This window comes from Brachycentrus maculatus, unplaced genomic scaffold, assembly GCF_059751285.1.
Source record: "Brachycentrus maculatus isolate JH-2025_06_01 unplaced genomic scaffold, ASM5975128v1 h1tg000039l, whole genome shotgun sequence".
Classification (NCBI taxonomy): domain Eukaryota; kingdom Metazoa; phylum Arthropoda; class Insecta; order Trichoptera; family Brachycentridae; genus Brachycentrus; species Brachycentrus maculatus.
In genome coordinates, this window is record NW_028280793.1 from 1,165,574 (window position 1) to 1,190,619 (window position 25,046).

The following is a 25,046-nucleotide window of genomic DNA, read 5'->3' on the forward strand; positions in this document are numbered from 1 at the left end:
AAGAATAAGGATGGCTGGTTATTTACAGGGCTTATGACCTCTCACAGGCTGGTTATGTGATCGCTGATACACACGTGTAACATCCACCATTCCTACCCACGATTGACAACAACACTAATAAAACTTTTGGAACTCCTACGCATTCTATATCATTAATCTCATGATGTAGAGACATGTGAGTTCACTGGAGACATATATGGTGGGATGAGGAAAGCTGTTGTTTAGCAGAGGCCCTTTAATTTAGATGTATGCAAGATCCTTACTGAATTATTTTACACACTGGAAAACACCTGAAAACGTGATTTTCATTTTTTATGTAGCTTCTAATTTGACCAGATTAGTAACACGTCAATATCGTTGGAAAATAATCTGTAGTTTTTGCACGTTTTAGCATGTTAGAAGGAATGCAGTTTTTGCAGGTTTTAGTTGGAACCAGTTTGTATAAAACGGCATTTGGTTAGAATTACAGTAAAGCATTAAGTGTGTCAGCAGAATACCTGACATTTCAAGGCAGTATTATGGTGTTCGATCGAAACCTAATCTTGTCCAAGTACACGTAATGCGAGTATAAAGGCGGGTTTACATTGTGCCAGTTACTGGCGTCAGTACTGGCATCGAGCACTGGCTACACTGTTTAAAAGTAGTCATCAGTCAAGATTTTTATGCCACGGCACCCATATGCTATTAATGTCAATGACCTAAAATCTTGTGGTGTCATAAGTCTACGTAATCGGAGATCATGTATTACTAGATGTATGGATGTGAAGGAAGCGAGGAGTGCATGTCAGGACAGAAAAGCATTACATCCTCTCTGCTACCCCTGCGGAGGAACGACGTGCTGGTAGTAGTAATAGTAGTAGGAGAAATGTATTTTCGAAGCCAGTGTTTTTGCCTAGCATTTTCACTCATGAATTAAGTATATGTTTTTTTGTAAGTATCGTGTCGGATCCCCATGACGTTGTATATCACTTGTGAGAAGGACACAATCTCAGTGTCCTTATTTATGGCAGTCTTTAACATCTCCTTGACGTTCTGTTCTTCTGTCCGCTCATGTTTATTATGGAGCCAGGAAATCCACTTTCTTCCGACACCCCTTCGACCCTCGATCTTACCCATTATATTATGGTAACTTTAAACATTTTTTTCCGTTGGTTGCTGCTTGCAGACGACAGCTTTTACCCCCCACAGCGGCTATATCGTCGGACTATCTTTTTTGAGGTCTTCTGACGCCTCTCTTATTTTCCCAAGGTCTCAACATCATCTTAACATTTTAAGGTTCCATCTTGTGGGGTCTTGTCGTGCAACATGTCCTGCCCATTGGCACTTTAGTCTTGCTACGCGATCCAAAATATCCGCTATACTGGTTCTATTTTTTTATTTTATCTCTTATACGTGGATGTTTTAATGGATCGCTGTATGCTTTTGAGCTTATCTCCATTTCCTTTTGTCAGAGCCATGGTCTCTAATACATATGTATTTACAGGCAGTATGGATGATTCATTGCAGCGCTGTACGAACATAAAATCAATTTATCCGATAGCAATATCGAGTCAGCTCTGACTTGCCTTGTGTTTGAAGTCAGTTACTTTCGCGGTGTAAATATGGCCAAAACGTCTAGAGATTGGTCTGTACGACCGGTTATATTACGTTACTTTAGCGCCTACCAACTCGCATTTCCAACAACCGTCAACTTCCATACTAGGATTAGCAATACATAACTATTGCAAAATAACAATAATTGTCTGACTAGACACACTTTCACAGACGATTTATTAAAAACAAAAAACAAAAACACGTTTGTTTGAATGTATTGTCGATTCGTATCTTAAGGTATAGGCACACCTGTTATTAATAAAGCATGATTAAGGTCCAATATACGACAAATCGAAACTAATTTTCATTAAACCCTGGTAAAATTTAACGTAATTGAATTTTTAACTTAAAATATTGTTTTTTTTTTTAGAATACGGTTTTCTTCGAAATATGTACGAGTATACGGTTTTTAAGAGAAAACAGTTATAGATTCTCTTATTTTTAATTTTCCGTATTTTTTTCCTTTTTTTTATTTTTATTATTTCTGTTAGTCAGTATGAGTCAGTATTTGTTGTTTATATTAACACTTTTATTCTAATTTTACTTCTTATAATATCTATTATATTCTTGCAAGTGCCCTTTACAATGACCTAAAACCAGGCCATGCCTTTGTGGGATCTTTTTTTGTATTTATATTATCTATATTTTTTGTATTTGTATTTATATTATGTTGTGAAATGCAAAATAATTTAAAATAAAGGAAAAAAATAAAGTGTTAAATTAAAACGATATAAATATTTTTTCAATGTATATTCTAAAAATAAGCTATCTAGCTTTGGAATTTTCCAATACAATTTTTTTTAACACTCGTACGGAAGCACGACCGACCTCAAGCGCAGTTGTTCGCGTTCTGAATTTGAGGTCTGCGAGTTCCCCCTTAAAACGAGGATACTCCCTAGCTTTTATTATTATTATTATTTGTTAAACATACATATACATACATATATATTCATATATAAATTTATAAACGTAATTAACATATTATGTATTTTTTTGCAGAGACCCACCAAAATTTGCTTGCCGGTGGAGTTATGTTTAAATAAAATTATTTAGCAGAAACTTTCATGAAATGTTTACAAGATTTTTCCTGAATTATTTTACATACTAAGCATATTTTACATACATACAAGTAAGCCCTCTAAATGCCCAGTCTTCCATATTCTTCTCACCTATGAAGAAATCTCAATAAAATTCTTCACTTATTTATTTGATTAATTCGACAGTCACTTTGAGGTAAAAATCTATCCATTTTTTAGTTTTACTTGGTAAATACCACCATTTCTCAAAATCTATTGTTTCGACGCATTTCGCATCATTCTCAAATACTAAATGCAAAGCTAAGTGTCGTAATAATTTATTATAGTTATTGCATGCAATTCGTTTTAAAAAAATGTTCCAAGGACACAACTCTAAAATCGTTTGAAAATGCCATAACATAGTAGACTCAAAAAATCAGTGTTCGATTTAACATTTAATACATTAATTCACATATGGTGTTTGAAAATTATGCAGAATGCATGAAAACACATCACTCACTCCTTTAAACAACGTCATTTATCAAAAAACTCGATTTTCCAGGAGATCGAAATGTATTAAAAATAAATATCAAGCCACTTATTGAACTTTTTACTGTGCAGCGGATCTTTTTAGGTAAAACCTGAATGTTTTTTCTCCATTTGAAAAATATTTAGCATATTTAAACAAATAATTAATCAATGCCTTTTCTTCGAACTGCAAAAACAACACTTTCTGCCCTGTAGCGGGTAAATATTAAGTTAAAAATATGCCGCTTTTGCTGGGATATAGTACATTTTCTGGGCATTCCGTAAACATGCACAACTGAAAATGGATGATTTTTGAAATATGACGTTGTTGAAAGGAGTGAGCGACATGTCACAATAGATTTTCAGAAATAGTGGATAACCAATTAAAACTGAAATTGAAAAAATATTAACACGAGTATTTTATTTTTGATAAATAAATAAGGAAAAGGCGGTCATTGTTTGTACGTTTGTATTTTTACTTGCATGTTGCGCGATATGTCAGATTGAGTGACGTTAAGTGTGTTTATTTAATAAAAACAATAAATTATTGTGATTCGGTGTCTTCACTGACCCATTTGCTACAATGATTTAAAGTTTATCTCGACTAGCGTTGCGAAATTGCTTTGATTTGGCGTTATCGGTACACTTCATAACGAACTTCCTCAAATAAATATCACCTACGTCAACATATGTTTTTATTTTGAAATTATTTTTCTTTCCATTAAGCAAGGTCCAAAGTTTAAGCTGAAAAATGCCATTTGTTTTTGAATATTTTTATAAATACTCATCAACACTCATTACAAAGGTTAATAGAGATTAAAACTCATTTATATCATTTTTAGTATGTACATATTTATATAGTATATATTGTACATATATATATATATATACATATATATATATATATATTATATATATATATATATATATATATATATATATATATATATATATATATATATATATATATATATAAATTTATTTAACTACGTACTGTGTAAATAATAGTTAAGAAAGGTGTGTTGAGATGGTTTGGGCATGCGAATCGAATGAGTGAGGAAAGAACGGTAAAAAAAAATATGAGGCGAATGTAATTGGAAAAAGGAGCAGAGGAAGACCGAGAAAAACTTGACACGATTAGGTATGCCAAATAATTGAAAGCGGTCAGGTTAGGAGTCGGAACAATCGGCGGGAACGTATGAGGAGATGCATGCGCGTGGAAGAGGCGGAGAATGTTTGCAAAGACAGAGTGGTGTGGCGTTCTATTCTCTCTGCCTACCTCTGCGGGGAAGCAGCGTGATGGTTAGTTAGTTAGTTAGTTTTTATTTTGTGCCTTTGAACCACTTACAGTCATTCTTATGAATTAAAAAAAAAAAAATCCAATATAGACGAAGAAATCATTCACACCATTTTAGGTGCCCAAATCCATGTTCACAAATCTGGGTTTCTCCACTTTGACATCTCAACACAGTTTCATCTCTTACGAGTGTGGAGAAACACAGATTTGTGAACAAGTATATAAATGTCAAAATATATTTTTACACTCAAAATGTCGTGAATTAAATAACTGAATAAATAATAATTAACTGCATAAAAATTTTGAATCAGGTTATCAGGCGTCTCTTAATATGTAAAATAATTTGGTTATTATCTAGCATACGTTTAAAATAAAAGGGTCTATGCTAAATAAAAGCTTTGTAAATATAATCATAGATGACTGTTGTGAACTCAATTATGGAACGTCATGAGATTGATCACATACATATGTGAGACTTTCAAAATTAAGAAATGTGGTTGTCAAGGTAGAATGGTGAATGTAACACCTACGTAAAGTGATCACTTAACCAGCCTATGATAGGACGTAAACTCTGTTAAAACACTGACTTCCATATTCTTCTTCATCTATGTTGAGGTGTAAAAATAATAAAATATTGAACCCTGTGCCGTTTTTTTTATTTATTTAATATAGTTACATTTTTAATTACAATAGAATACATTTTCTAAACATTTATACATATGGCAAACTTTTAGTTTTAGATTCGCTATGCCTCTCCAAAAAAGAGACTGAGCTCTTGTGCTTGGAGAGGCACTTACACTCATGATTTAATGTTTTATATAATTAATGGTATAATATTCTTTTTTATATATTTTTTCAAGATTTATATGTAATGGGCATTAATTTTTTTTAAGAATTGTTTAATCTTCAATTTTTTAAAATCTCTTTAGGGAGTTTATTGAAATATTTCATTCCCAATATTTTAACATACATAGATCACTCCTTTCAAGAACGTCATAAATCAAAATACCTGATTTTTCAGGAGAAAGTTTTAAAGTTTAAAAATATAATACAACATATTAAAAACAAATATCAGGCCATTTATTGAACTTTTTACTATGCAACAGATCTTTTTAGGTAAAACTTGAAGGTTTTCTCTCCATTTAAAATATATTTAGTATATTTAAAAAAATATACATAAACAATGTATATTTTTTTAAATATACAAAATATAACAAACAACCACTCTAAAGGCACAAGATCAAGAACTGAAGGCAAAATAAGTGTTCCTCGTGTGAGATCTTCGTTTGCCCAAAGACATTCAAATTTTATAGGCCCTAAAATTTATAATATGCTCCCACAAGAAGTATTGTGCTCAGTTGGAAATGGATTCAAGATGCACACAAAGGAATGGCTCCTAAAAATTGGAAGATCACAGTTGGAGCAGCAAATGAGAGTTTGTGTGTGATTGATCTATGTGTCAGTGTCAGTGTTTTATAATTGTATAGTCCTATTTTCTAATCCTATTTTCTAATTCTGTAATGTTACTCCTTTAGATTTTAAAAATATATGTAAAGCTGTATTATATTATAAAAGGAATAAGAATACCCTGCCTACCTCAGAACAGGTATCTCCAAATAACTAGTGAGGATAGAGAGAAAAAAAAAAAAAAAGCCTTTTCTTCAAAATGCATAAACAACACTTTCTGCCCTGTAGCGGGTAAATATTAAGTTAAAAATGTGCCGCTTTTGCTGGGATATAGTGCATTTTTTGGGCATTCCGAAAACATGCAAAACTGAAAATTGAAGATTTTTTATTTATGACGTTCTTGAAAGGAGTGAGCGATATGACCAGATTTCCATTATCTCATTTTAATCCACTCATTAACCTTCGCTGAATTATCAATTATATCTCGATACACGAAGAAATCAATTGACTATAGTTTGAATACAAGTTTCTTAAAAAAAATACATACATACAATCAAAAAGTACGATAAAATATTTTCAGCATAATGATATTGCATAATAACGTCATTTAATGATATATTGTCAGGTAGAAATAATATTATATCTCTAATTGTGCTCGCGTGTAGTAACTTATCATAAAAAAGTCATCAGTTAACGTAGTTATTAAAGTATTAATCACGAATGCTGCTGATACACAATTAAAGGAACGGGCGAAGAAATAAATATGACATAATTCGGATGAAAATACTTATGAAAAATAAATAAACAAGGGGGCCAAATATTCAGAATTTTATCCGCTAATATTGAAGTACGTCATACTTTCCCCTAATTTTAATAGAAATAATTTGGTAGAACGCCTCTATTTGTGAACAATTCGAGTTGTGAGATTTATTTATTTTGTAGGGATTTATATCCCGATGAAACTATATTCGATTTAAGAGCAGGGGTACGAACAAAATTCAGAGACACATATTTCACAGATGACGATGATCAACATATATTTGTGTCGCCTTCTTTCAAAATCCGCCAGATCCATGTAAGTCGATTTTACAACAAATGCAAAATTCTCCAGGTAACATTTATGTTCAAAAGATTTGTCTATCTCAAGATAAAATATTATGAAATAGAAAATTATCAAATTTTTTAGGATTTTTTTCAGTATTTAAAATAAAACACGAGACGCAAACCGATAATGACGTCATCTTAATTTTTGACCTATCTCCGCTCTCTGATTGGCCGATATGGGTCAGAAGGCAAGTTCCATGAATATGGCGGAATATGAAATACAACCCTGTTTTTAAGTACTTTTCAGCAGGGTTTTTAAGTGTATAAATATTTTAAACAATAATACCCACAATTGGCATTCCGATGGAGTATTTATTTTAAAATCTTATAAAATTGGATCTGGTGGATTTTGAAACTAGGCGACACATTTCACCTTTTAAAATCTTCACCGGAAAATATTTAATAAGACAAAGCAATACTCTTCCGTAAATCTTTAAAATTTCTTCGAATGAATTCATATCTGTGTAACTTTTGTATTATTTTCTGACTGAGAACGGGGATTTACCCTTATTAGAAAACGTTCATTAAAAAATGCATAACTTGTGTGCGTCCATTATGACATACGAGATCGAAAGCAGAGCGGACAGTAACAAAAAACGAGAAAAATAGTTTTTTTGTTCTTGCGAATAAGGGAATACCAGGATAATAGAAATATGCGAGATCAAAGATGTCATTAGATAGGGAAGGCAACGAAGAAGACAATGGCATGCGCGTATGAGGAGAATGGAACCATCCAGACTCCCCCACAACGCACTACACGACCAACCTCAAGGTAGATTCCCGAGCAGACCACAAAAGAGATGGATTGACAGCTGGGAATCTACATCGCAGGAGGCTAATCTCTCTTTAAAACACGCCACAAGGCGTACACTAGAGAATAATAAAGAAAAATCAGGTAAATAAGACTTTGAGATGACAGCAAACTAAGTATGACTGACTAGATGTGATCACACCTACCATTTAATTGGAGATTGTTCCGCAAAGTGTGTGCCGCGGCACACTGATGTACCGTGGTGATTAGTTGATGTGCCGCGGAAAATGTCTAGTTTTGTGAAGATATTAAATAAACCTTGTTATGAAATTATATGTTTTCGCATTATATTTTGATAATAAATCATTGTTATATTATTTTTTGACATCTCATCAAAGATGAAGAAGAATATGGAAGTCTGGGCGTTTACGGGGCTGACGACCGTCATAGGCTGGTTTAAGTGATCACTTTACACAAGTATAACATTAACCAATTCTACCTTCAAATTCTTCTCAATTTTCATCTTCATCTTTGATGAGATGTCAAAAAATAATATGAAAATAACTCCTGTAATTGGAGGTCATCCAGATTTTGTGAACAAGTATTTGGACACACTCAAAATGTTGTAAATCATTGTTAAATAAACTTTGTTTTTTTCTTTGGAGAACCTCTGAAATTTCTTAATTTGGCAGGTTTACATTGAACAGCAAAAGTTTGCGGAACACTGTAATTGGGTACCATATCGCTCACTCCTTTCAACAACGTCATTTATCAAAAATCGTCAATATTCAGTTGTGCATGTTTTGGGAATGCCCAGAAAATGTACTATATCCCAGCAAAAGCGGCATATTTTTAACTCAATATTTACCCGCTACAGGGCAGAAAGTGTTGTTTTTGCATTTTGAAGAAAAGGGATTGTTTTATTATTTTTTTTAAATTTACTAAATATTTTTCAAATGGAGAAAAAACATTCAGGTTTTACCTTAAAAGATCTGTTGCACAGTAAAAAGTTCAATAAGTGGCTTGATATTTATTTTTAATACGTTTTATTATATGTTTAAACCTTAAAAACGATCTCCTGAAAAATCAAGTGTTTTGATTTATGACGTTGTTGAAAAGAGTGAGCGATATAAGTAACTACAAACGATTGAATCTCATTAACCAACAAGTTTATCAACATTACGAAAACTGTTGATAGTAAAATTGTAAATAAACACAAATGAACAATATGATGGTTGAATTAAAAGGAAAATTCCTTACTGAAACAACATTCATTGTTAGTTCAAGCAGAGTTGAAAATCAACACATGTATTTTGCAGAAATATCCCCGTTGACGCACATACAGTTTTTTTTTTGTATAGCTGTTGCAAAACAGCTCTGAATGTTTGATTTGACTTGACCTATTCAAGCGACCGATTGAATAAATAGCACGCTCCGCGATAAGCCGGCGATCGTGTCACACAAATGCAGAAACATGCACTAATATGACATTTCACAACGCAAACAGATGAACTCGATGTCAACGAACTATTGAAATTTGGAAAATGTGTTAATTTATTATTATTTTGTGTTTGAAAATTATGCTGAATGCATCGAAACACGTGTAACAGTAGATTTAAAGAAATAGTGGTATTTACCAAGTATTTTTTTTGAATTAAAAATGACTTATGAAGTCATATTATTTTTTGACATCTCATCAAAGATGAAGAAAAAATATGGAAGTCCGGGAACTGGGCTGACGACCGTCATAAGCTGGTTTAAGTTATCACTTTACACGTGTGTAACATTCACCAATTCTACTCATTATTGACAAGCATACTACTCAAATTCTTGGAAATTCTATATATATGAACCAATTAAGAAACCTTGTTCTTGAATCACTAGAACTTTACTAGAGACATCTATTGGTGCGATGAAAAGAAGCTTTTTATTGAGTAGAAACTCTTATATTAGGATGTGAGGTCCGCATTCTGGATTAATCACAAAAAATATATACGATTCATTATTATTTGGTGTTTGAAAATGATGCGGAATGCATCGAAACACGTGTCGCAGTAGATTTTAAGAAATAGTGGTATTTACTAAGTAATTTAAAAAAAAATAGAATTTCTTTATTAAGGCCTAGCATCAAAGTAACAATACGTTCTCGCGGTAAGAGTATATTTTGGAGTTTGGAATGTTGAACAAAAAAAATTATATACATATTTTCTACACTTTCAATAATTGTTTTCTTTCCAAAACCATGTATTTATTTCGAAAAATCTAAATTTTTCAATTAAAAAGCGGAGTTTTTTAGAAAAAAAAAACAATTACGTCAAATGTTACCTGGCTGTAGAGAAAATAGGTTGCGATTTATCGTATGCATTTTGGGCCTGAAGGTGGAAAAATCACCTGCCCCCAACTCAATTTTCATTAATCCCATGTAACATTTAACGAAATAAATAAATGGTTTGGAAAAGAAAATGTTATTAAATTTGAAGAAGTTAAAAAAAATACATACATTTTCTTTAAATATAATAATAATAATAAAACCCTTATCCGCACCCCAATGGTGCATAGGGCACTGCGTCATATAAACGCAGTGTTATCTTGATCGTTTACACATGAAGGAAAGGTGATCAGCCCTCCGCTTCAGGTACCAGTCCAGGGTAATATTGAATAAATATGACAGTGAAAAAATCATTTATATTTATTTTACCCCCCTTGGGAATCGAACCCGGGACCTCCAGAACGGACATACAAAATATAATATTTAGTATTTTTATTCTTTAAATATACTAAATATTATAAATCGACTATAAATATATGAAAAAATTGTATTTTTTCTATAATTATTTATAAAGCCCCTTTTTCGGAAGGGTCTTTAAATTAAACATTGAATTAGTATTCATGAATTTTTCAAAGTATGTAGATTAACTCCAGCGGTCATTATTTACGAAATTCAGAATAATAAAAATGAGTTAGCGTTGTGGTGACCTACAAAATAATTTGTGAACCAAACATATAGTGACATACATACTTGCTGTCCGCCGTTTACAAACTTCCTGAGCTATTTTTGCACCCAAATCTTTGCCAAGCAAACATAAATAATTTAAAAATGTAAAATGCGTTTTATTATATATTATACATACAATAATCTAACTACTTCACTGTTACGTTATTTTTTATTTTTTATATTGTATCGGCATCCACTTTGTGGCAAGACATGTTTCAATTGTAAATGAAAACATTTACTCCTTTCATCCTACAAGTATATAAGTTGATTCGATTATAGGTCTAATTTTAATGTACGTTTAACCTCGGCTCGTAACGCATGTCTGTATTGAAAACTATAGTGCATGTTGGTCTTCGGGTCGACCAAAAATCGCATGTGTTAGACATTTTGTGTAGTTTTGAGTGTGTAAATGGTGCTATGGTGGTGAAGGGTAGTATTGTTTGCATGCTGTGTTAGTGATTGTCCTGACGAAGAGATGGGTACGTCTCGAAACCGGTAGACGTAAAAATCTCGGTGAGTGGTTATATACTAATTTTATTAACATTTTTGTAAAAAAAAAAATAAGTTAAAACATTTAGTTTTATTTTTAGTGTATATTCTAACCCGTAGATGAAGCATTTGTAGCTTCCGAAACTAGTCGTTAAAAATAAATATAAAACTCAAGTGGTTAAAAAACAAGTGTTTTCATTTACCTTTTTGTTATTTTTATTATTTAATAATTTATTTTCTCTGCCTTTTTTAGGATTTTTCATAGACATACTCTTTCATTATTACTTCAATTTTATACCATAGAATTAATTTCGATTGTATTAAGTACTATATCTTACAACATTTTGAGTGTGTCCAAATACTTGTTCACAAAATCTGGATTATCTCCAATTACAGGAGTTATTAGTTATAAAAAAAGCTTCTTTACATCTCACCAATAGATGTCTCTAGTGAAGTTCTAGTGATTCAAGAACAAGGTTTCTAAATTGGTTCATATATACAGAACTTCCAAGAATTTGAGTAGTGTGGTTGTCAATAATGGGTAGAATTGGTGAATGTTACACGTGTGTAAAGTGATCACTTAAACCAGCCTATGACGGTCGTCAGCCCCGTAAATGCCCAGACTTCCATATTCTTCTTCATCTTTGATGAGATGTCAAAAAATTAAATGAAAACATTTAGTGTTATTTTTAGTGTATATTCCAACCCGTAAATGGAAGCATTTGTAGCTTCCGAAACTTGTCGTTAAAAATAAATATAACACTCAAGTGGTTAAAAAAAACTGTTTTCATTGACCTTTTTTGTTATTTTTTTTATTTAATAATTTATTTTCTCTGCCTTTTTTCGGATTTTTCATAGACATACTGTTTTATTATTACTTCAATTTTATACCATAAAATAAATTTCGAGTGTATTAAGTACTATACCTTATAAATTATATTGAAATTTCAGTTTTAATAAAGTTTGTGTCACGAACTCACTCCATAAACACAAGTAGTACGCTCTATAAGAGTGGTAACGCGGTATTTAAAAATACTGGAAACTATATCAATGTATATATCTATAATAAATAAAACGATTAAATTCATCAAGAAAAAATTGTAGCCGTTATTTAGTGTGCCAAATATATGATTTAAAAAATATATTTTATTTTTAGATTTTTAAAATATTTATTTTTTAATATTAATTGTATACATTTATTCAAATCACAATTTTAAGCATTTTTTTTGCAGAGACCCACCAAGCCACATTGTGTGTCTTGTCGATGGAGTTCTTTTTGAATACATTTTTTTATTATCATATTATTTCTCATCTCATCAAAGATGAAGAAGAATATGGAAGTCTGGGCATTTACGGGGCTGACGACCGTCATAGGCTGGTTTAAGTGATTAATACACGTGTAACATTCACCAATTCTACCCATTATTGACAACCACACTGCTCAAATTCTTGGAAGTTCTATATATATGAACCAATTTTGAAACATTGTTCTTCAATCGCTAGATTCTATATTCTTCTTCATCTTTTATGCGATGTCAAAAAACAATAGGAAAATAACTCCTGTAATTGGAGAATATCCAGATTTTGTGAACAAGTATTTGACACACTCAAAATGTTGTAACATTTGTTATTGTTTTTAACCATTTTAACCTAATATACTCACAAAAAGAGAGAAAAATGAAGCATTTAAACACTTTACAATTTTCGTAAGTAAAAGTTTAAGAATTATCGTCGAAAAAGAATTTTTATACCTTAAAAATTCGATACCAATAACATTTTTAAAAACTAAATTATATTTAATTTTTGTTACACGTGGAATTTGTTCTATATTATTCATCTTCATGGTAATCTTGGGTAAATATTAATAATACGTACATATTTTTCTATAAGTTTATTAAACTTATGCGATACGAGTATTTATATACAATATTTAAAGTTTATTCCCGATAACATAATGATTTGAGATTGTATGTAAGATTAATTGAGCGTTTGTTTCGTAATGATCAATTAATTAAATTTATTTCGTTAAAAACACATTACACAAATGAAGCCATATGCATCATTTATTGATTTGGTATTTAATAAAAATGAACGCTTGTGTAAAACCACATTTGAATCGTTATTAATGTAAACACGACTAGTTTCGAGAACTACAGATATTCTAATCAACAGGTGAATTATTACATTATATTTTTAACTGTTGATGAGAGAACATCAATAGTTCTCGAAACAAGTCGTGTTTACATTACTTTGTATATTTAAGCCGTGTATATACATTATGTATGATTAAAGTTTAGTTAGAGAGAGGAAAAAATATAAAACAGGTTTAAAATCAAATTAAAAACAAAATAAAATGACGATTTCAGGAACAAAAGCATGTTTGCATCGTTAATTTATTTTCTTTTTTCTAACCCTTATCCGCACCCAATGGTGCACAGAGCACTATATCATAGTAGAAGTAGGGTTATCTTGATCGTTAAATACACGAAAGAAAGGTGATCAGCCTTTCGTTTCAGGTACCAGTCCAGGGTCAGATTAAATAAATATTAGACTGAAAAATTACTAATATTTATTTCGACCGTTTTAAGAATCGAACCCGGACCTCCAGCATGGTAGCCTAGCGCGCTAACCACTACACTGATTCATAGTACCTTCTAACGTACCTTTAATTTTTTTCATAATTATTATTTTTCATTATCTCTTAAACTCAAAGAATGTAACTATTACTTCCATAATAAAATAATAAAAGTTTTTTACTGTCTTATTTATTTCCGTTTTATTTCCATCTCGTATTACGAATGTTTAGCAACAACATCACTCGCAGGATAGTTTAGTAATCTAGGGTATTATCACTCGGGAGGAATATCTAATTTAACATACTAAATCTATACAGGATTGTGTAAGACTCGTATTGTGTTAATAACAGCCGATATAATAAATATTTTCATCATTTTCTTTTGCAGAATTCGCCTTTGTAAAAACGTTGTTTTCGTACGTTATTAACGAATGACGTCGCAGAAACGAATCCACACTAATACCATTACAGCTCTATAAAGCAGATACATAAAGGGATACGCCCCATAACACACCCCATGACGTAAATTTTGATGACGTATAGCGGTGTCCGTTTTTCGTTGTATTAAAATATCTAAAGTTTAAACCTTGATATCTCCCTTACTTTTCTACAGATTTCAATATGAATGTTAGCAACCGATAGTCTTGTGATTTTTCATATTAATTTATTAGCTAATAAAAACACATTATGATAATGATCCATTCTGTATCCAGGTAGCGAAAGGTCACAAATATCGGAACGATGTTACTATGTGAATAACGATTACAGAAAACCAAATGCGAAAACATTTAATTGAGTAATAAAATCAATAAATAATTCAAAGTTCACAATGATGCTTCAAAGTTAAAGGAAAAATAATAAATGTGATAATATTATGAATCTCACCTTTTCTGAATCCCAGGTTAACAGTATAAGAAATGTTATCGAACTGGATGTCAACTGGAACTTTGTGAGTCAGTCTTGTGAATGTTGATATGATGCCATCGTCCTTTGCAGGGCTGGGTAAGATGGGCTCAGCACCCTGAGCTTCCTGCTCCCCGGGGATCTTCAACTCCACGGAGTTCTTCATGCCCTGACTTGTGATCTTCTGAGAATTGGCTCCATTCAGCAGAAGATCGTTGCGCACTTCCTGGAGGGCTATATCCATTTTGACAAGTTCCACTTATCACAGTAAGACACTTAACACAAATAAACGTTTTGATTTCACCAGTAATTTTATCATGAGATCATCTTAAGCACTTGAGTCTTTTTGGCCTGAAACAAAGGAAAAACCAATCAAAACATTATTCATACATAAATATAAACTTTTTATTGAATTGTTGAAGTGTTTATTTCTTTGTTATCGAGACAATCGTTATTTTCATTATTTATTGAACAGTTTTTTATCGTTTTAGTGGGAAATCACCTCAAGGGCGCTTAACAATTTTACGGTAATTTCAATATTTAAAACGACCAAAGTAAAAAATATTTGTAATGAAAATATATTAAAAATGATTAAAAGATAAGAAAATGCAACACCAAGCAGTTCCAATATATAGTATGTTATTACAAATATTTGAAATCAAATATTGGAAATGCCTCCCATACGGATATCGAAAAAATTAATATTATTAGGATATTAAACCACTAAAAAATGCATTTTAAACATCGTTCTCTCCTTTCAACAACGTTATTTATCAACAAAAAAATCAGTTGTGTATGTTTTCGGGTTGCTTAGAAAATGTACTAGGGAACTCGATATCACTCTGAAGCAACGTGCTGGTTTAAAACAAAGGAGGATGATAAGATTAATAATAAAAATGAAGATTTACAAATTACACAGAAACAGTGCTTGAAGAATGAAAATAAAAATAATGTGGAAAAAACTTCTACGAAAGATAAAATAAATTATTCTCCAGGAAAGAAGAATTTAGAAGTAGATTGTCTAAGCAGGAATCCAGTATTAAAATCGAATGAAAATGCAGATGAACAATTAAAAGTTGTAAATTTGGTTAAATTAGAAGATATTTCAAAAGATCAGAATAAAAATGAAGACATGCAAATAACACAGAAACAGTGCTTGAAAAATGAAAATAAAAATAAAGTAGAAAAAACTTCTACGAAAGATAAAATAAAATATTCTCCAGGAAAGAAGAATTTAGAAGTAGATTGTCCAAGCAGGAATTCAGTATTAAACTCGAATGAAAATGCAGATGAAAAATTAAAAGTTGTAAATTTGGTTAAATTAGAAGATACTTTAAGAGATCAGAATAAAAATGAAGGAATTCAAAAGAAAAAAACAAATGGATTGAAAAAAAACTGTGTCTACTTTAAAAGGGTCAAGAAGAAAAAAAAAGAAAAAAAAAAGATGGAAAAAAAAACTTTATTATATCACTAAACTTATACAAGAAGATGATCCGGAGGACGAGTGAAAATTTTACTATGAATTTTCATCCCCAAGGGGGGAGATGACCCCAGCAAAAGCTACATATTTTTAACTTAATATTTACCAGCTACAGTTCAGAAAGTGTTTGTTGTGTTTGCGTTTTGAAGAAAAGGTATTTTTGTAATTCTTTTTTTAAATAAACTTAATATTTTTCAAATGGAGAAAAAACATTCAGGTTTTATCTTAAAAGATCTGTTGCATAGTAAAAAGTTCAATAAGTGGCTAGATATTATTTTTTTATACAATTTATTATATTTTGAAACTTTAAAAACAACGATCTCCTGAAAACAAGTTTTTTTTATATATGACGTTGTTGAAAGGAGTGAGCGATATGACAAATTACAAAAAAAACTTTTTTCAATCGTATTTATTATATCCTTAATAAAGAACAATAAATAAATATTGAGTGTAAGTCCCTCTCCAAGCACAAGAGCTTAGTAGCTTTTTATATTTTTCAGCACAGTGTAACTTGAATAACACATTTTATAAGAAGAAATGCCAAGTACGGCTGTCCAAATTTAAAACACAGTAAGGGACATTTTTTTGTAGTACGTTTTTTTTGCATTTTTGGACTAACTTAATCCATAAATGCAAAAAAAACGTACTACAAAAAAAATGTCCGTTACTGTGTTTTAAATTTGGACAGCCGAGTAGTTAAGTTGTCTCTAATAAATTTAAATTTAATATTTTTTACAACACCAAACCAATGAAAGGATCTTTATTTATCTAAACACATACATATGAATCAATTGCTTGGTTTTCACAACCATTATTATACTAGTACAAATCAATGAGAATATAGAATAATGTATAGTACGTACGAATTTATTGTATAACAAATTACAGACTTACGAAGGAAACCACAGAGTCAGAAACGCACTTGGCCTATCGATAATTGTGTGACGACTAGTTTCGTTTTCTGCGTGATGTATGGCCACGATTAGTCTTCGATTCGCAGCCTTTGAACTGATAAGTATCTGCTTATCTATTTGTCTTATGCACTATTCGATGTGTAAGCGAGAAGTCGTTCGTCCGTATTTTGCGATCACTTATCACACGGCGCTGTCGTGTTTGCCTCAGCTTGGCGACAGGACTCATTACTCAATAAGAAGCGCTTATCTCGTGTCAATGTGTCGATGAATCAGAGGGACGATAAATATTCTTTGTGTCGATATAATTCTGCTAGTGGTGTAACGGTATGTTACTGATTTTCGTACGCCTCCGGTTTGGTAGTTAGAACGTTGAGTTTCAGCGTGGGTTCGATTCTTTTCTTCGTATTCTCTAACCCTTATTATAAACACTTTAATTTTTAATCTTAGAGAATAAGAGAGAGATAGAGAGAGAGAGAGAGAGAGAGAGAGAGAGAGAGAGAGAGAGCATTTCAAAAGAAATACACATTTGCATACAATATATTCTGTTTATTCGATATTTACACTATCATTGGTTGGCGCTTCAGTTGGTAATATGTAGGTACCGATATAAACGGTTTGTGATAGCTAAAATATGATATACAAAACACAGTGGTAAATATTACTAAAACAACGCTTGGTACCTCGTTTGTTTATATATAGCGTCTGATCTTTACATCTACAACGCGTGCATGTGCAACACCGTCTTGTTCTATCTCTTTGTATCATCGCTTTCTTTTGCTAAACTCCCATAGCATCGGAATGCTCCGGGAGTTTACCTCGTATAATGTTATTTCATCAATTGATTCCGCAGTTACTTTGTGGTAAAATCTATCCATTTTTTATTTAAGTTTTACTTGGTAAATATAACTATTTCTTAAAATCTATTATGACACGTGTTTCGATGCATTCCGCATAATTTTCAAACGCTGTGTGGGAGTTTGTGCACTACACGAAATTACACGGAATTTTACCGTCCGGCACGTCAGTTAGCGTGATAAAACGATGATTGGCTTGGATTGGCTTGTGCTTTTGTCCATTTTTCTTCGGATCGGTGCTCTCGATCGGTGCGTGAACACGGTGCGTGTAAATTCGATCACATTAAACTGTCGTAGTCACTTTTATTTAAAAAAAAAACCGGACTGGCAAACGGTAAAATTTATTGTAGTGCACAAGCGCTCTATCGGTATAAGTAATATGTAAATGAAATAAAAATGATTTTATTCCATTGTGATATTGACACCTTACGACGTTGAAACTAATGACAAATAAAATATATTGAAGATAAGATATCGCTAATAGTGTTGAATTGTCTAGGTTTGATAGTCTGTATCACCTTGAATGAATGTGTTGCCTACATACCAATTATATCATGGTTTATAGAACGTGGTAACAACTAGTAGAAAACAAAGTTCAATCTCCATTGTATTTATTTTCTACGTAATTATGACCATTCCTCCCACCTCCCACTAATAAATGAGTTAGTATTTCTGTTGTATTAATGCAAATTAATATTTAATCATACTGAGCTTTACCGAGTTAAAAGTCAGAGGTCAAAATATACAATAACTTAATAAAGACGATCGGTAAATATTATATATATATATATAATATATATATATATATATATATATATATATATATATATATATATATATATATATATATATATATATATATATATATATATATATATATATATATATATAATCTAACTAACTAACTAACTAACCATCACGCCGCTTCCCCGAAGGGGTAGGCAGAGAGAATCGAACGCCACACCACTCTGTCTTTGCAAACATTCTTTGCCTCTTCTACATTCATGCATCTCTTCATACATACCCGACGATTATTAAGACTCCTGACCCGGCCGCTTTCAAGTATTTGACATACCTGTTTGTGCCAAGTTTTCCTCGGTCGTCCTCTGCTTCTTTTTCCAACTACATTCGCCTCATAAATTTGTTTAACCGTTCTTTCTTCACTCATACGCTCCACATGTCCAAACCATCTCAACACACCTTTCTTAATTTTATCGATAATGCTTATCTCAGCCTTACATTCTTTCCTTATTTCATCATTCGAACATCTATCAAACATCGTTTTGCCACACATTCGTCTGAGGGATCGCATTTCGACTGCATTCAGTCTGCTTTCATCCTTCTTTTGCCAACTCCATGCTTCGCTTCCATACATAAGGGTTGGAACCAGAACTCCATTGATATATATATATATATATATATATATATATATATATATATATATATATATATATATATATATATATATATATATATATATATATATATATATATAAGTATATATATATTACTTACTACTATATATTATATTACTACTACTGCAATCACGCCGTTTCCCGGCAGGGGTAGTAATAAAGGGTGGAACGCCACACTCTTCTTTCCTGACATAAACTCCTCGCCTCCTTCACATCCATACATCTAGTCATACATGCCCTCCGATTACACAGACTTTATACACCACCAGATCTTAAGTTCTGACTTGTTCTGCCAAGTCTTTTTCGGTCGCCCTCGTTCTGTTTTAGATTCAAAACTTTATCTAGTAAACACAATAATTTCCCTGTACTTTTTACAGTGATCAAATAATTTTTCACGGAAATAATGTACATACATTTGAATAAAAGTAAGGTGAATATATTCGAACGAATTATGTTTTTACTGGGCGAATCCTTATGAATATGTATATTAATTTTTACCTTAATACTATGTTGACGTAAATATGTACCTGAATATTATGTTGATAATAAATCTATTTAATATTATTATGTTCTGATATGCAAATTTAAATTTTAAGTATTGATATGAATAAATATACACTCACAAAAAATATACGTATATACACTCGTAGGTGCACGTATTCACAACTATCTTTAAATTTTTGCCTGATGGAAATAATAGGATAAGATAGGAATGATCGTTTGTATAAAAATATAAAATAAATTTTTTGTATGTGTGTACCTACATATTATGTTAATAAAATATGTTTTTAATATTATTATCTACTGCTTTGCAAATTTGAATATTTAATATTGACTCTTCTTCTGAGTATTATTCCTCATTACTGAGGTTAACACTGTGTCGAATCAATGATTCTTCTCCAGTTATTCCTTGACTGCGCTGCACGTAGCGCTCCAACCACCAAGGTGCCTGCTGCTGTCTTAACTTGATTAGTCCATCGTTTTGTGATCTTCCTCTCTCTCTCTCTACCCCTCCAGGCTACCAATCGCAGTCGCAATTTTACATTCTAATATTCATTTAATATTACCCTGGACTGGTCCCTGAAGCGCAGGAGTGATCACCTTGCCATAGTGTAAATAACACTGCGTCAATACGATGCAGTGCCCTATGCACCATTGGATACTGATAAGGGTTTGAAGATAATCAGATAATTTATATATATATATATATATATATATATATATATATATATATATATATATATATATATATATATATATATATATATATATATATATATATATATCAGTGGCGGACCTACCCTAGAAGCCCAGAAGCCCGGGTTGCCTAACAACTCCAACAATTATTAAAAATACATAATTAATGTATGCCTATTTTTAAATTATCGCGCGCTTTTTCGTACTACCCGAGATAGCCGAGTGTAAAAATTCGGCTTTCGCCCTGTCTGTTGCAGGTGCAGGCGATACATGATTAGCCATCTCGCTCGCTCTCATTGGCTTCAATTTGGGCTTCTGCTTCCAGCAAAACGCATAGTTGATTTGGTTTAAAAACATAACTTTAAACCGTACAATGTAGGTACCTATATGGCATTTTGTATCGAGTTTGGAAGCCAGCTTCGGTAGCGTGAACATAGCTACAGAAATTAGCTACAATTCGCAATATTTGTAACGAACGTATTTCATTATTGTTATCTGTTACTCATCTGTCAGATGCTTATCAACTAGTTTTATGCCTTTGTAGAGTTCATAAATATAAAATAAAATAGATAATCCATAATTAAATACGGTAATTGTAGGAATTATTAAGATTTGAATAAGTTTTCGCATTATTATCGTTCTTCGCTACGTTTTTCGTAAGCACATTTTTGTTTGAACGTCATAATGAATTCGGATACGGCCGATGTCGTTTGTGCTGTTTTATTTATTTATTTGTTTTATTTATAAAAGTGGTTGAAGGAATTAATTTATAATGGAAAGGTGAGCGCATTGAATTTTATTAAAAAAAAAGAAATGATTACATCTCAAGGTCTCAAAGACCTACTCCTGATTTAAAAATATCACAACTGTTAAATTACATATAAGGAAGTTTAATCAGTCGATATACAAAACTCGTTGGATTAGAAACGTATTGAAATATATTATTAGATTAAAACCAATATTTTTAGCTTTTCCACTTTATTTTTATTTGACCAGCGACCGGGTTACCGACATTTTATTACCGTTACCGACATCATCAGACTGTCGATGTCGATGTACTGATGATGTCGGTAACGACGAAACCCGGTCGCTGGTCAAATAAAAATAAAGTGGAAAAGCTAAAAATATTGGTTTTAATCTAATAATATATTAAAATGCAATTCCATCACGAAGTGCCAGTGGAAAATAAAAATCTATTAGAAACGTATTTTACTGCAGTCAACATTTTCTTTATTTCAATGTGATGGCTATTCCATACAAAAATTACATCTTTGCATTTTTTACACTCATTACAATACATTGTTTATCTTTATATTGTTTTTTTAAATAAAGTTTTGTCCTGACATTCCTTGGTTGAACTGCATTTTATATAATAAAATAACAACTTCCTTGGTTGAACTGCATTTTATATAATAAAATAACAACTATGAAATTTTTTCCACTTGAATTTTATTTGACCAGCAACCGGGTTTCGTCGTAACTGACATCATCGGACTGGTGGTGTCAGTTATGACGAAACCCGGTTGCTGGTCAAATAAAATTCATGTGGAAAAAATTACATAGTCGCTATTTTATTCTGGCTACGCTTGGATGGCTTGACTCTGGCCAATATCTGTACCCGACGGATTCTCCACATTAAACACGTTGTGCGTGGTAACGAGGATAGCCTGGAACGACTAGTTGTTATCGGTAGCCTAGAGGGAAAGAGAGAGTGATGAAGATCCCCACACGATGGACCGATCAAATTAAGGCAGCAGCAGGCACTTCAATGGTTGATACGCTACGTGCAGCGCAGTCAAGGGATAACTGGAGAAGATGCATTGCTTCTGCAAGGGTCACAACCCTCAGCAATGAGGAATAAGACGGAGAAGAAGATTTTATTCTGAAAAATAATGGGCTTGCCTTACTGGTAAGCCCTGGGCACGCCACTGATATATATATATATATATATATATATATATATATATATATATATATATATATATATATATATATATATATATATATATATATATATATATATATATATATATATATATATATATATATATATATATATATATATATATATATATATATATATATATATATATATATATATATATATATATATATATATATATATATATATATATATATATATATATATATATATATATATATATATATATATATATATATATATATATATATATATATATATATATATATATATTGATACAGTAGCTTGATGTCGTTCTAGAAATGAACAGTAGTCCCTAAAAACTATTCTATTTGACCTTGTGATTTAAGCCAGATCGCTCACTCCTTTCAACAACGTCATATATCAAAAATCGTCAATTTTCAGTAGTGCATGTTTTCGGAATGCCCAAAAAAATGCACTATATCCCAGCAAAAGCGGCATATAAGCGTATAAGCGGCCGAAAGTGTTGTTTTTGCATTTTGAAGAAAAGGTATTGTTTAATTTTTTTTTACATACTAAATATTTTTTTAAATGAAGAAAAAAACATTCAGGTTTTACCAAAAAAGATCTGTTGCACAATAAAAAGTTCAATAAGTGGCTTGAAATTTATTTTAAATACATTTCATTATAATTTAAACTTTAAAAACGATCTCCTGAAAAATCTAGTTTTTTGAAATATGACGTTGTTGAAAGGAGTGAGAGAGATGGATATTTTTTGCTGTTTATAAAGGTTGAAAATGTTGTTATTGATGTGTTCAAGGTTAATAGTCATTTTTATTACATAAATCGCATACATTTATATCAAAGCACAATTATAAACATGTATTTTTTTTGCACCAAGTCACCTTGCGTGTTTTGTCGGTAGAGTTCTTTTTGCATACATTTTGTTATTGTTTTCATCCATTTTAACCTAATATACACTAAAAAAAGAGAGAATTTTTTAAAAAACATAAACTATTTTACAATTTTCATGGAGTTAACTCTTGATCATTTATTTACCCATTCCTTTATTTTGCCTTTAATCCATATTTTATTTTGACATCTAACCTCCGTTGAGTTGAAATGTCGATCGTAGCAATTTAAATTAATGATTATAAAAATAAATAATAGTATGAGGTATTTTTATAATATATATATATATATATATATATATATATATATATATATATATATATATATATATATATATATATATATATATATATATATATATATATATATATATATATATATATATATATATATATATATATATATATATATATATATATATATATATATATATATATATATATATATATATATATATATATATATATATATATATATATATATATATATATATATATATATATATATATATATATATATATATATATATATATATATATATATATATATATATATATATATATATATATATATATATATATATATATATATATATATATATATATATATATATATATATATATATATATATATATATATATATATATATATATATATATATAGACTTGGCTCGATCAGATCAATCAGAACCTAAAATCTGGCGGTGTCAAAAGTCTGCGTAATCGGAGGGCATGTATGACTAGATGTATGGATGTGAAGGAGGCTAGGAGTGTATGTCAGGACAGAAGAGTGTGGCGTTCCATCCTCTCTGTCTACCCCTGCGGGGAAACGGCGTGATGGTAGTAGTAGTAGTAGTAGTATATATATATATATATATATATATATATATATATATATATATATATATATATATATATATATATATATATATATATATATATATATATATATATATATATATATATATATATATATATATATATATATATATATATATATATGTAAATATGTTCATTAGGATGGTCGGGTGAATCGAATGTGTGAAGATAGAATAGAAAAAAGTATAAGCCAAAAAGACTTAGCAAGACCAGATCAATCAGAACCTAAAATCTGGTGGTGTCAAAAGTCTGCGTAATCAGAGGGCATGTATAGTCATACTGCAGACCGATCAACTTGCCTTCATCCATACATCTAGGATGTGAAGGAAGATAGGAGTGTATGTCACGACAGAAGAGTGTGGCGTTCCATCCTTTCTGCCTATCCCTCCAATGAAATGGCATGATGGTAGTAGTAGTAGTAAATTTTTAACTACATTATAACTAGATAGTAATTGAGAAAGGTGTGTTGAGATGGCTTGGGCATGTGAAACAAATACGCGAAGAATGAACAGTATAACAAATTCAAGAGGCGAATGTGGTCGGTAATACAAGCAGAGGAAGACCGAGGAAAATTTGACATGATCAAGTATTTCAAACACTTGAAAGTGGTCAAATGGAAGAAGCGAAGATTGTTTGCAAACACAAATTGGTGTGGCGTTCTGTTCTCCATTTTTTACGTTTTTTACATGATTTCTGAATAACGTGGAGGAAAAAAAGATGAAATATATTTAACGATACAAAACAGTTATTTGGGATTTCCGACATAATTGTGTATTAACTACTCGGTACTAGGAAGGGGCTAGGTGAATATTTTTGATACCTTTGATTTTTTAAA

At 31.0% G+C, this 25,046-nt stretch overlaps 1 protein-coding gene across 1 annotated transcript in view; it reads right to left on the reverse strand.

The window, feature by feature from the left end:
• LOC148312476 (ATP-binding cassette sub-family G member 1) overlaps window positions 1–25,046 on the reverse strand; it is a 51,381-nt gene that overhangs the window by 24,632 nt on the left and 1,703 nt on the right. The window contains exon 2 of the mRNA XM_088277128.1: window positions 14,641–15,009. Coding sequence (XP_088133254.1) covers window positions 14,641–14,902 — 262 coding nt within the window. The 5' untranslated portion in view covers window positions 14,903–15,009. The remainder of the gene's footprint in view (window positions 1–14,640; window positions 15,010–25,046) is intronic.